This window comes from Coffea eugenioides, chromosome 11, assembly GCF_003713205.1.
Source record: "Coffea eugenioides isolate CCC68of chromosome 11, Ceug_1.0, whole genome shotgun sequence".
NCBI classification, from domain to species: domain Eukaryota; kingdom Viridiplantae; phylum Streptophyta; class Magnoliopsida; order Gentianales; family Rubiaceae; genus Coffea; species Coffea eugenioides.
In genome coordinates this window covers 40,654,292-40,668,941 of record NC_040045.1, presented here as the reverse complement: position 1 = coordinate 40,668,941, position 14,650 = coordinate 40,654,292, and the positions used below count along the sequence as shown (strand labels likewise).

The 14,650-nt window shown below is 35.9% G+C and overlaps 1 protein-coding gene across 2 annotated transcripts in view; it reads right to left on the bottom strand.

The window, feature by feature from the left end:
* Nucleotides 1-13,570, bottom strand: part of LOC113754043 — a 21,083-nt gene extending 7,513 nt beyond the window's left edge. Inside the window, exons 1-3 of one of the 2 annotated variants that reach the window (XM_027298360.1) lie at nucleotides 13,283-13,570; nucleotides 8,854-9,059; nucleotides 8,330-8,477 (exon numbers count right to left, since the gene is read on the bottom strand). In XM_027298360.1, the coding sequence (XP_027154161.1) occupies nucleotides 8,330-8,477; nucleotides 8,854-9,059; nucleotides 13,283-13,381 (453 nt within the window). In that variant the 5' untranslated portion in view covers nucleotides 13,382-13,570. Of the gene's footprint in view, nucleotides 1-7,977; nucleotides 8,478-8,853; nucleotides 9,060-13,282 lie in introns of those variants that run through there. The other variant, XM_027298359.1, reaches the window with a different exon arrangement.
* Between the last annotated feature and the right edge of the window lie 1,080 nt (nucleotides 13,571-14,650).

Here is a 14,650-nt window from a genome sequence, read left to right as displayed (position 1 = left end):
TTGTTCTCACTCAGCGATTATGTTTTCTTGTCTGCATGCACTTTTTACGTAAACAGGACAACTACTTCACTGGAAGACCTAAATATATTTATACTGCTGCCATCAACTTTTGGAGCTATTCCAATCTTGATTTTTCCATCCCTCTGTCCATCTATCCATCTTCATAATCAACTGGGCTCTTTCTTGTTTATTTTATCCCCTTCCTTTTTTTTTAATTGAGAAAAACTTGTTTGTTTGGATATCAACATGGCCTCAGTGTTAGTAGGACGAGACAATCTTCCAAGGTACACAGTAAAGATTCCCCGTTCTGCCTGGCCATGGGAAGAATCAAAGTCCAAAACAAAATTGGCAAGAGCCAAACGTTCTGTATGTTTTAGCTTATATTATGTGGGTTCATTTTTCAAAGCCAGAACAGGAATAATTTATGTAAACAACTTTGGACGTAGCTCGTTCACATTTCACTAAGAGTTGTGTTTTGGATTCAGTGTTTGCCGGTCAAAAATCATGCTTTGTCTTCTTTTTGGGTAAACAGTGAAAATCAGATATCTTCATGTGATATTTTGACTACATGACCTTAACCTCATTTATGCAATTCATCATCAATGATTAAACAACCAAATGAATTATTAATTGGAAACCTGTAAGCCTCATTGCATAGTGACTGTTTTGACCAAATTGACCAAGGAGCATGTCTTTGTCGGTTGAATGAAGTCGAATCACTAGTGAGTTGCTCTTTGACCCTAGAAATTAATTAATTATACAGTTTTTAATTGCTCGAGAGCAAGACGACTGTATCAAATCCTATACTAGATCATTGATAGGAGGAAATAGTAGCAGGTGAAGGAGAGAAGAATATAAGGTCCTACAATGAGTGCCAGCATTAGTTGCTAATTTTTAAAATTTTGACGAATTAATCAAATATAAACATTTTTGTTCTCGAATTGCAGATTATGTATATATATCTAGGAATGAGGATCAAAATTAACGTTGAGGATTATTGACAATACACAATTATGTTGTCAACGAAAATGAAGAGAAAAACAGCAAGTCCTGAGTATTGAAGACATAATAAATGGCTCAACACTTCAAACAATCAATTCTGCCAACATCTTTTCCGTTGAACCATCCTTTCCTGCCCTTCCCTTCTATGACTCTCATGTCATTCTCTTCCTGATTCCCGGGATGCAAGATTGCTTTTGGCAATGAAAACCAATGCAGCAAATCTTGAAGGGGCAATCTTTGCCCTTTTCAGCCAACCAAACCTATCAACCCCATCAATCATGAATCAACACAGCTAGCTAGTGTGGTCTGTTTGTAAAAAGCTTCTTTGGGGTTGTACCAGCAGATTGTGCACAGGACCTTACATGAACTTGGTTAAAAGCTTTGGAAGAATAGAAGATGAGTAAACAAATCAAATTGAATAAAGAATTGCCCATTTTGGAAAAATAGGTGCTACCTAGGCCACAAGATGAAAAAGTATCGTTTTACTAGATGCGAATCAACAACAATGCACTTTAAGCAATTCCAAAGTTGCAATACCGAGCTCAACACTTTAAAAAAGGCATAAATTATGATTACCTAAAATCCATAAAGTTTCAATCTTCCAAGACAATGACAGAAGCAAATATACATCAGTCCCGAAAGGTGAAAAGTGAAGTGATTTTGCATCAAAACAGTGAAAGCGAAAACACAAGAATCTATTATGATTTGGCAAAATTTACACGGAATCGGTACATATATCCAGTGGTTCTACATCTTCTTCCTTCCCACTTTAAACTATTCAGCAATCAACTAGATTGCTGAACTCAAACTATATGCAATATACAGAGATACATGACAACAATTAAACAAAAAATTGAAGTAAAGAAGGCGAGTAACTAAAAGGTTTACATTCAATCGCTAAAAAGAATTGAAGTAAAGAAGGCAAGAAACCAAAAGATTTCCATCCAGTCACCAAATGATTCCCATTCTAATTAATAGCTATAAAATTAAGAAATCTCAACTTTTATATACATCAAGATCCTCCACTTCCTTCGTCTCCAAATCCCAAAAGAGCATTTGCTAAGCACCAAAATACGCACGGTTTGCCCCTTTATATAACTAGAACCATCAAAATACATCTTCTCTCTGATTACGAGAAAAAACGTGGGTATTTTGGGTTTAAATCAAACCAAAAAAAAAATCTAATTCGATTGAAAAAAGAGAGAAAGGAGAAGTAAAGGAAAACATAAAAAAAACATGAGAATCTTGAATCTACTTGTTGTGGAGAGGATCTGGGCAGCTGGGAACCCTTCTCTTGCTCTCTTGAAAAGTACCATTATTCTGATTAGTACTGTTGAGATCAGAAACTCTTTGCCTGAAGTATTCACGAAAGAGTTGGGTATGATTCTTGATGCTGTTGGATTTCTTTAGTGTCTGATGATCTACTTTCTCCAATGCCACTCTACTTCCTGGTAATATCCGCAAGGCCCCAACTCCTCCACTCTTTTCACTGAAAACCCATATATGCAGCACTGAAATGATGATCAGCAAAACCACCAGAGATGAGTACATAACTGACGTTCTTCCACCGGCAAATGACATCACCGGAAAACCCACATAAATTTACTTCAATCTGAATCTTTTCCCGGCCACACTAGACTACTTGTCCGGTTACAGAAGAAAGTTTGAGCAGAAATACACAAGTCTCTCGTGTGGTTTTATCTATGTCTCTTACCATCTAAACTATACTTGAGTATGAATTGACGGCTTTGTGTTTTACATAGAGTGATAGAGGGAATAGTCATGCATGAATGGGCCCACATTTTGATGATGACATATATACCAAACCAGCAGCTGCAGCGTGGGTCTGCTTGTGTATATATTTACTACACAAAAATGCTACTATTACGATTGTTTAATCTTCAAATCTGAGAATTAATAATTGAGGAATTGATGTTTGTGTATTGACTCTATTGAGTGTCCATCTCAGGCTAAATTACGACATTGCCAGTTCCAAATACTAGTAGGTGTTGGCTCAAAAAAAAAAAAAGACATTGAATGAATTAATGAATAGGAAGGGATGATCCAAAGACACCTACTTTTCTTATTGTAACTTATAGGTTGTTTGAATTGCACTTTATAAATAGTTGTTCTTTTTAAAAAAAAATTACTATAGAATAGTAATTTTTTTATAATATAGTATATTTAAGATAAAAAAGTGATTAAAGAAAAATATGTAAGAAATATTCACAAAATATAAAAATTTTCTCTTAAAATTAGCAATCTGAACATCCAACCTATCCCTTTCGATAGGCCAAAACTTGCAACTACTTACCCTAATTGAAATACCAATTTATCTCTTGTTGCAAATGTAGATGTTGTACTGCTAACGAAGCGTGCATTAGCTAAGGCAAATTATACGTACCGCAATTCTGTCACGATCAACCTTTCATGAAATTTCTAGCCCAATAAAAAAAAAAAAAAAGTTTCATGAAACTTGCCAACTGAACCAGGTAAGTAGAAGTAATAATTAGTGCCAGTATTTTTTTGGGAAATAAAGTCGAACCGCTTATATTGGTCTATTGAAAGCGCGAAGATATGTAGTCCTTTGACTTAAGGATTCATAACAGAGTCAAATCATCTCGCCATCATTCTCAATAATGAGTTGGAAAAGAAAAATACTAGTAATAATTTCATCAATCAATGTGACAAGTCCCAGTTACCTAAATTTGGATCTAGTAGACTTCATGAATTATGTAACAACAAGCATTTTTATTTTCTACATTTTGTACTAGTTACCAATTTGTTTCACAAATCTTTGATGATAATGGCTTCAAAATTTGAACTCTAGTAGAGGTTTCCTCAAGGGAAGGACAAAAGTACCAACAACATTAATTCCCTCGAATTATATTTATAGCTTAGCCAGCTAACTTTTTTCTTCTTTTATGTGAGAGTTATAGCCATTTTTCGTGTGCTGTTGTTTTTCGGTGCGAGTGTGTGTGGTTTTTTTTTTTTTTTTATCCTTAAATTTTAATGAGTTGGAGTGGTTGGGATGGGGATTGTTTAACTTTAAGGCAGGGTGGCACTAGGCGTCCTTAAATACGTACCAAACAACTACCTATATCTTGCATAATATTGCATGGTAGTAGTATATCTTAAAGTATTAAATTACCAATGGAGTTGAGCTATGAAGACTTGCCGTTACTTGCTTTGAAAAAATTGAAAGATATTCTACTGTTACCAGGAGGAGAAAAATGATATAGAATGTGCAGAAATATGAGATGGCCAAAACAGTAGGTTAGCTAACCGGGAATCCCGCTAACTTGTTCATAAACAAGATTATTTTAGGGACCATATATTCATGTAAATAGGGTATATATATATATATATATAACATGTATATAGGTATGTAGAGATATGCAAGAAATCTAACATGGCTCGGGGCGGTGGAAGATATTCAAGCAGGGAATATGGAAGACGGAATATTTGTTATGTGGTCCGTGCAAATTTCTGCCATCTCTCTCTGCGTAAATAATTTTTTTGTACAATTCCCTCTTGCAAATTTTCATGCTAAACCAACCTGTGAACCGTCTTTGAAATGCCACTTGTCTGAGCTTTGGATTTTGGTGTTTGCTCTTCAACTTTTTTTACAAAAAAAAAACATGGAGCTATGGATTTGACCTTAGTATTTGTATGCAGAAGTCTTTAACTCGCTGATTCCAATAGAAAATAACAGCTTAATTCCTAAACCCTCTCAATCCATACTCCAGCCTCAATTCGCTTAATCGGTAGGGGTCTTTATTGATTTCTTTGAATTACTTGGACCAATAATCCTCCAAACATTGCTGATTCCGCTAGCTCTTGTTCTTGAGGTATTTGGCACGAATACTGTTTATTCCATGAAATTTGTTCTATGTTTTCATGTACCTATATAATACACCAGGGTTCTAATGCTGTTAAATTTCATGCAAGTAAATCGACTGACTTAATTAGGGAAAGAACCATTTTATTGCTTCTCTTTTAGGCACATTTAATTTCTTCGTTCTTTAATTTCATCAAAGTGAAAATAGAAAAGAAACCATAAACTAAAAATAAGGAAGAGTATTTATAAACACATTTAGATTTCATTAAGTGCTTTTTAGTAAAGTTTTAATAAATTTTTGTTGACACACTTGTGTAAAGAGCAGTGCATAAACTTAGAGAAATTTTACCGTCTTTTTTGGATATTATACTCACAAATGCAATTCACCGTTGGATGGTGAGAAAAAATGTCGTTGATCCTTAGATTAAATATTGTTGAAGTACTTAAAATTTAAACTATTATCTATAGAGAGAGGTAAAAGTTGAGAGAATGATATTCAAAATGAACCATAGAATTTTCTATAAACTTATGCTTGACTCAAATTTTCTGTCATGTGGCAGTGAATAACAGAGAAAGAATAGACTCAAAGAAATCAGATATATATTGTGGTCCTTTTCTCTATTTCTTTCTTGATATTCTGGTTCTTGTTCGGAAAAGCTGAAGATGATATATCATCATCATCATCATCATGGGGAATGAAAGTATAAAACGAGCAAAGACCATTCGATCAGCTGAAGTCACAAGCACAAGTAAGAAGCATGAATGAGAGTATATGTTTGAGTTGTCATGTTCATGTATATTCCCAATCCAACCCCGTTTGATGCTTCTAGGGTTTTCCAAATATTCGCACGGAAAAGAAAAATTTTTAGCGATTAAAATTTCATTAAGTTTCTTGGTAGGGGGAGCATTCACAGTACTAAAGACCTAAAAATTACTGTAAAAGACAATATTGTCGGTAAATATTGGACAAATTACGAGGTCATTATTATTGGGTTAAAGTTCCACGTAATTTCTTCGTGAATTGTGATTAAGGACTACAAGGAAGACTTGGTAACATTTCACGTGCCTGCGAATGGGAATAATCAACTTTTGATCAGAATTGAATTAAAAATGAATTTGTATAAGAAGTGAACTCAAATCTCAAACCAATGAATCCCAGTTGTATTATTTATTTATATTTTGTAATGTTGGATTCGTCCCAAAAGGAGTTGTTTAATTAAAAAAGTGAGTTATTTTTGTTTTTGTATGGGTTCTGGGCTGGTCTGGTCCTGAAAACACAAAAGAAAGATCAAATTTTTGGCCACTCTCATCAGAGCCTATCATCTCTGCATCTGATCTTCTGGATGCAATAAAGTTAAAACCCTTTTTTCTTAACTTTGTGCCTTGGATTTGTTCTTCTCTTGGTGTCTTTTACGATTCTTTCCTCCACCTTAACAGCGCATTAAAATCTCTGGTGTGTCCTTTACTGTTCCGTTCACCCTTTTCTTCTTGGCCCTATCCTCACTTCTCTTGCCCTTTTCTTTTTGGCCTGTCTCACATACTCTCTCTTCCCTCGTCATTTAATAAATGATATGTAACTGCGTCTGAAATCTTTTTTTTTTTTTTTTTTGTGGTTGACAACAATGCTGTTTAACCTCTTACGGGTGAAACTGGTTAATTTAAAGCATGGGCATGGCCTCCAGCTTATAAGATGTATGAACTTAGTAGGGAAATAAATATGTTTTGTACGGGTAACCAAAATTTGAGAAAACAGAGAAACAAGAGGTGGGAACGTAGGAAGATTTTTCCTTGATGAAGTCATATGATGGGAGTGGGGTGCAGGTAAATCGAGTTGAGTTAAAATTGGTTTACTTGAGTTTAAGTTTGAGCTTGATTTGGTTCAAGCACCTAACATCGAGATTGAACTAAAATTTGTGTCTAATTAAGATAAACTACAACTGGTCTCCTTTTTCTTGTAGGAAATAAAATATACACTTTACTAAAATAAATATTAAAATAGTGTGATTCTTAAGATTGTAATTCTTAGTCTATATTCAAAAACCTTTTATTGCCTTTGTTTCCCGCCGCTGCAAAGTCGTTTAAATCCTCATTTTTTTTTTCTGAATAATGCGAGACAAAAACAAAATACAAAACGCAAACTGTTTGAATCAAAATCTTGTGTTTTCCTGTCTGATGAGAAGAGACTCGATCTATTTCAATGTCATATATCAGGGTTTTCTTTCTTTCTAATTGCTGAATTGTCATGTCAAGGAGCTAGTCCAAAGAAAAAGTATAATACAATCAGTTCCATTTATTTGTTGTTTTGGCTTATTTTCAGTCTGTGTAGGCTTGCATAATCAACGATCAATTGCTGTTTCTGGCACCCGTTGTGCTCAAAACTCAAATCAGCTGCAAAATGAGTTGGTCTTCTCTTTATCTTTTACTATTTTTGGTATCAAGTTGACCTCAAGAAACAGGTGCACCCTGTTCAGTTCTCTTCCAGGTCTGCAAATGCTGTTGGAGTTGTGCAATCCATTGTTCATGATATGAATTGTATAGTGGCATCATGCAAGGCATAGAAAGAAACAGATCAAACATAGAGTTAGCTGTGGACTGGGAATTTCCCCTTCAAAAAATTTTGCTTGGGTAGGAATCTCAGTTTGTTCAGCCTGGTTTGTTGTAGTATTACTGAGTTGTAATATCTCTGTGTTACATATGATTTTCTGCAACAAAACGAGTTTAACTGCCTAAAGAGAGAGTTTACCTCAGGATGGGATTCAAATTTCAATAGTTTATAGAAACATTAGTAGAAGGAGCAGTCAGCAAAGTCATAGCTCAAATTTTCTGTTAAACCCATAATCATAATTCATCAAGTTCGACTCATAGCATATAGACTTCACTAAATTTTTCTCGATGTATAATTTGCCTTCTGATTCATCGTTGAGGAGGAATGAGAATGGGTTTCTTGAATTTGGATTAGTATTGCCAAACAGTCACTGACTGGATATTAGATGCCCTGGTCATATTATATCCTAATTTATACGAGGACTGCTTAGGGAATCCTGAATCCAGCAAATTTTAGCAGACTCGGAACTTGATAAGATACAAGTCCAGTAACCTCGCCAGCCTTGGAACAACTCCCAAGAAAAACACCAGAAAAGAAACCATTATAATAATATTTACTTCCTGCATCCTTGTTTTAGGCAAATACCATTGGGTTTGATAGATATATGCCTTTTTTTTTTTTGCCTAAATATGCATACTTACACGATTAGATAAGTAAATCAGACTTGACGAAACAATCTGTTGTATAACAGCAAAATCGCAGCCTTCTAAAGATCAAAAAGGAGGAGAAGACTCCCACCACCTATCTAGTTTCATCAGCTAAACCTATGCATACCCAGTCATGCCGACACTTGAGCTAGCACGACTTGCTTTCCGAGCGGGTTGATTAATGGCCTTGGTGAAGTACATGTAGTAATACACATTGAGAAGCATTGTTGCAACCACAAAAACTGCTCCTGCAATGAACACACCTTTCCTTAGCGTCTCACAAGAAAAGTTCTGTGCATATATCACGTCCCTGTACTTGGTGTGATAAGCATTATTCTTAGCGCCGGCCACTATACAAGCTTCCGCAACCAGAAATGTCATCCTGCAAGATTGTGCAGTCAGAACAATTAGTTGAGAATTCAAATAGAAAAATCCCCAATATGCATCCAGCAACTGTCTTTTCCCAAAGGGTTCTGATCTAATGCAATAGGGTCAAATGCAGACCCCATACGTGACAGGCTTTGGTTAGACATGCCATTTGTTATAATAGTGGAAGCAAAAGGTGTAGGCACCATCATGCAAGAGTGCCAAAGAGACAGCTTCCTGACCCAATACCAGCAAACGTGGGACTGTTCCAGCATTAAGCGTATCGTGTCATCTGAAAATGGCACATTTGTTTGATTGCCTCCTCTATCTCTGAGTGTTATATATTATCTTGACAAGCAAAAATAATATGGACAATATGTTCAGAATCTCACCATGAAGAAACAAAATAGATAATGGCCCAAGCTCGATTTCCACCGGGTGCTAAGGGCCTTCCGAAACACATGCACTTTGTGACCCCCATAAGTAGGGACTCACTTGAAAGAAGGAACAAGAAAGAACCTACACCATATCCAGTTGCAACATCCGAGCTGTAAACACAGTACGTGCGATTTGTATTTTTGTCTTCAACGAAGGTACCCTGTATCGCAGACAACAGAAACTCACAATTATCATATAAATCATAAAAGCAGAAAGTACCTATGAACATACACACATATTGCTAGTACCTGTGAATATACACTATTCAAAAACTTCAGAACGTAAATATGATATTTAAAATTTTTGCACAGCAGCCCTGCCAAATTTCACATCCCAGCATATTACTGCTAAAACACAAAAATTTACAGTTTCTGGCAACATGGTCTTTCCCCATATAAAGCTCAATTATGCCAGGAAAGACTATCAGTTTCCCATATTGTGGGCACAAATTTTCCTTGAATTGCATATCAGTAAGCCATCTCATGACATAATCATCTTCTCCGAAAGCATGAAACAGTATGGTATATTGACATAGTCAATTGGCAGTAATTTAAAATTCGTGTTTAACTTGGACATCATAATCTGTATTACATGAAGCATTTGTAAGAAAGCGCACAGGAAAATCAGTCCAAATGAAGCTCACACCAAATTCCAGATAAAGCCTAAACATCATAATTTCAAAGTTGGCTCAAACTACAGGATGGTAGACCAGCTGCAATTGTATGCAAATTGGTCCATTCAACACATGGTGCACAGCACAAACAACAGCTATGCAGTTCATACACCGATGCACAGTACACAGTGCATTGCTAAGCGCAATTCATATCCTATGAAAGTTATGACATGTGTACAACGTAAACATTTACTTCTTTGCATTCAGCTTCTAGTTTTTTCATTGTTCCTTTTATACTTTGTTTGCTTAATCAACACATGCCTGTTTCAAAGCACAACCCCTCAAAAGCAGCATATTTGCTTCAAAACTATAGCGTATTATAAGATAGGTTCATAAACATATTGAGATAGCAAAATATACCATGCAAATGCCAACAGCTATTTCGTATTGGTTGAATTGTGACCCACAGTCTATCCACCTATTTATGGGTCGTAAGCTACACCTTCGAGGCAACAATATATTTGCTTCTAATTAGTGTATGATATACTTGCACCATCATTGACAAGCAATCAAACATCTTTTGGTGCTGGCTTTCTGGCAGAAGCCACCAAATTCACCCTAGAGGCTAAAAGCTGTGGTAAGCAATGCTATGATATAATTGCTGTAAAAGTGAATTTTTTTTAAGTGGTGCAGAATAAAGGAGCATTGCACTGGGAGGCCATAATCAGCATCTGGCAAATACCTAAATTCCAGCATCTTACACAAAAAAAGCTTCTGAATGCCAGCCTTACTTGTCAAAGAATTGGTCAAAATCATCAGTGTGTTGCTTGCCTCCCTTGGCTTAAGTAGGTTCTTAAAAAACAGTTAGCACTGAACATTGACATATTCTGCTGGCATCCTGAATACTATCTGTCGCCTGTCCCTGTCTCCAACTATTGAGTGATATATATATATATATATATATGCAAAAAAAACTTTTCCAAATAAGATCTTGCTCATTTAGTACATCCACTAGAACCTTATTCATAGTCATTCAGAGAGTACGACGACCAACTTAAGAATTCTCTCTAGACAGTATATCAGACATAAGCTAGGCTACCATCAAACTTGCAAAATTGTTTAGTAAAGGCAAATAAGCAAGCATGAGAAAAATAGAGAATTAAAAAGAAGACCTAGGTCAAATGCTTGCTCTCATATTGTTATGTCACCCCTAGATCAGATAACCTATTCATCAAGGCTCAGTCAACTTGTTGCTTTCAATTTTATTTGGCAAAACTCGTCTCATTTTCACGTAATTTTTTAAAGTTTAATAGGATAATCAAACTTGAGCCTTTTGGCTTTTTCTACCGAGACATGCTTTCATGGACCTTGGTGTATGCACCACTCTCTCACAAAGCTATGGGCACAAACCAAGCTTTACGAGAGAGTGCTGGATGCACCACAGTACATAACAGAATAGTCATTTTCTATATCCTATAAGCTACCATGTATAGATACGAAAACCCTTAAGTGGTCCATGTCCAACAGGCCCATTTTTGGACTGACCACCCACATCAGAAAGGTCATACAGTTTCGTAGGCAGCCACAGGTCTACGCCCCTTCATATACCATAGTCCACCAAAGTATTTTCCCCTATACATATGAGACATTCTGTTGTGCAAGAGTGGTGCATTCACTGCCTCCCACAACAAGAGTGGTGCATACACTGCCTCCCACAACAAGTAGGGCCACCTGTGTGGCTTAGATCCATTGTCAAGAGGCTGTGCAAGCACATCCATTGTCATGAAGATTTGAAATTGCAGTACATAAATATACAAATAATCTTAACCTACTTTGTTAAAGATGTAACCAAGCTTGAGCGAGTACAAATTTAAGAAAAATTCAATGAAATTAATAGACACTTTTTAATTTGAAAGGATTTCTATGTATTCTTTGAATTTCTAATGATAGCCAATTACACTATCAAGAGACAATGCCAAAACATTTATGTACTATCAACGTAAGTGTACTGTCACTTAGAAGGCTTAGTCTTAGAATATTTTCTACCAGAAGCACTGTGCTATTCAAAATCTGTCCCCCATTCAATTGAACAACAGTTTTGTAGCCAGTCATATGTTTCTAGCCAATCAAGGGATAGAGATGCAAACTTTTTCTCTGCAAGTTAATCAAATATTCATTTCTAGGGACATATCCCTTGAAACCACATTGATTTTACATTCAAAGTCCCAGTAATTAGGGACCCGCAAGAATTAATTGTATGCAACCTGGGAAAACTTCTGTGCGCCAAAACTATGACTCAAAAGAACAAACTCTTACTTGTACCAATGCTTGTGCTCATGTAAAGAAAGCATTATTATGCCATCACACAGTTGATTTTAGCTTTTACTATTTGCCCTATTCACATGAAGTTTTCTATGAGGTACCAAGGATGCAACTCCATACTGCCTTAAGGGATCCAAGCCCTCCATGACCAGGGCAAAAATCTGTAGTTTATCCTAATTTTCACATACTTTTATAATGCAAGCCTTATAGGAGCACTTAACTTGGCTCCAAATTTCTGTAACACTTACTCATTATTCCCACCTCCATTCCTACTCCCAACCCTGAATCAGGTTAACAAAAGAAAGGAAAAGCAACAATGAAGGCAACCACCAGTGAATTAATTGAACATTAAGAACCAAAAGTAGGACAATACATTGAACATTAAGAACCAATAGTAAGACAATACTGACTGTACATACAAAACAGGACAATATAAGCTTAACTAACACTGATCAGCCAATTAAGTACTGGAGTTCCTGGTTTTACAAATTTTACTTCATATCCTTATTTGTCAGCTCTTTCACAATCTTTCAACCATTTCAAAGATTGGCAAGAAGAACTGAGTGATATTGCAGCTTTTTATCTGAGAACTTCAATGGGCAATAATACCTAGAATAATCGAATCAAAAGAATTTTTTTTCTTTTAGTTTGGGATGTGTAAACGCTTCTGGAACAGGAAAATACACCAAAAGATATAATTAGCATACAGCATAGAGATTACGAACTTACCTGTAGAAGATTTGCCAATCAAAAGAATTTCTTTTTTTATTTGGGGTGTGTAAACATTTCTTGAACTCACAAGAGAATACACCAAAAGATAAAATTTAATTACATGCAGCATAGGGATTACGAATTTACCGATGAAAGCTTCGCTTCTCACTACTTTTTCGTATGCACTATCTTTGTCTAACATTTTTCAAGTTATCAAGAACGGTTATTCATACCTAAGCTTTCACCAATCAAGGAAACTATGCCATTTCAGCTGGTAACTTCACCAAACAGCTAAAGAGAACATCCCTGCACAGTTTACCGATATGAACCTCGACAAAAACTCATGGTAAAACGACAACCCACAATGTCATTTCTCAAAAAGAACAGATCTTGAACCAGAATTCACCATATACCAGCAAAATAGAAGTACAATATAAGACTACATTGACATAGAATCCACAATCTCCACTTTCTTTCTACTTCTAGAACCTTACATCTGCACTGAGGTACACTTCAAAACAGAATTCATGTGCAAAATATAAGTCAGTGTAAAGAAGACCCAAAAAAAACAGAGAGTACTATAAGATTCACAAATGATTGAAAAAATCCCAGTCTAAATCTACTTCAAAAACCTCTTGTGCACACTAGTATATATCAAAAGCAGAGACGGATGTGCAAAAATACCATAACTGTTTATAAAGAGACAAAAAAGATGAGAAAAAGGAAACAGAATTTACAGTGCTTCTGCGTCTTTCAGCTGCAATGGCAAATCCAAAAGCGACCAAGCTCAAGACTATCACTAGTAAATGGACTAATGATGATCCCTTTCCTTCCATTTTGCTGAACCTATTTTTTTTTTTTTTTTTTGCTTTTGTTGGTTTTGCTGGATTTCTGTTGAGAACTGATTTGGGTGTGAACAGAGAGTGGGAGAGTGAGCGTGAAGTGTGTGTGTGTGTGTGTGAAGAATTTGCTGCTTCTGCAGCTGCTATGTTTGCTGGTTTCTTGTTTTTATGTTTGTAAACAGCTCAGAGCACAAAGGGTGGGAAAAAAGTGGAAAGTGTGATTAAAGGCTTTAAAAGCATTTTTGTAAGAGGGTGGAATCTCAAGTTCACGCGATTAAGTAGTGCATGTAGAACACGCGGTAGTCAAAGGGGGGACAGTACGGTCAACTGATGAGTTTGCGTTGGACAGTTGGACTGGTGCAGTCCGTAGATCAAAGCACCGATACATTTGTAATTGATTGGCAAGGGACTGGGTGGGCCGTCAGTAGATCAAAGCACCGATCCAGTCCTTTTTTTTTCTTTTCTTTTCTTTTAATGAAACGCATGAAGAAGTTCGCCCTAGCGGTAGAAATTACACTAAACGTACACAAATGGAAACAAACGGATTTGGAAAAGAGATAGTGCAAATCTAAATAATTGAATGAAGACATCTAACTCTTCAAGCTAGCTTTAAAAAAAATACTTATGCAAGTTCTACTTAATTGATGATAGAATCAGGCTGTAATTGGATTGATCAACATATCAAAAAAATTTTGAAGAAAATGATTTTTCAAGGTTAATTTAAGTAATAATCACTAGAATTGGTTCAATGATCAGGATAGGGCTGTCAACTGTCCGAATTTGGACCCGGACCTGACTCGGACCTAATAGTTTTTTCCGGGTACGAGTTGAGAATAATTCCATTATCCAAATCCGTACCTGTTTGCTCTAACAAAAAAACAGTTTGGATACAGAATATAGGATTTCGACCTAGACCTGGATAATACATTAATAATTATAAAAATATAAATATTTTTAAATACAATAATAATTCTTTTACCAAATTAACAAACCCTAGTCTTGTTGGGGCCTTATTTCTAAATACAATAATATTTCTAAGTACATTATTTTTGTTTTTGTTGGACCTTGTTTTTTCGGATAGACCTGGACTCGATCCGGAATCCGTCGGACCCCGTTCTGGAACCCTAAGCACCAGAACCGTTAAGTATACGATTCTGGTCTGAATTGGTACGTTATAATGGGTTCAAATCCAAAATTTTAAATTTCGACCCGAATCCAACCCATTGATAAGCCTAGATCAGGAGAGGGCTCTTGCCTCTCAGA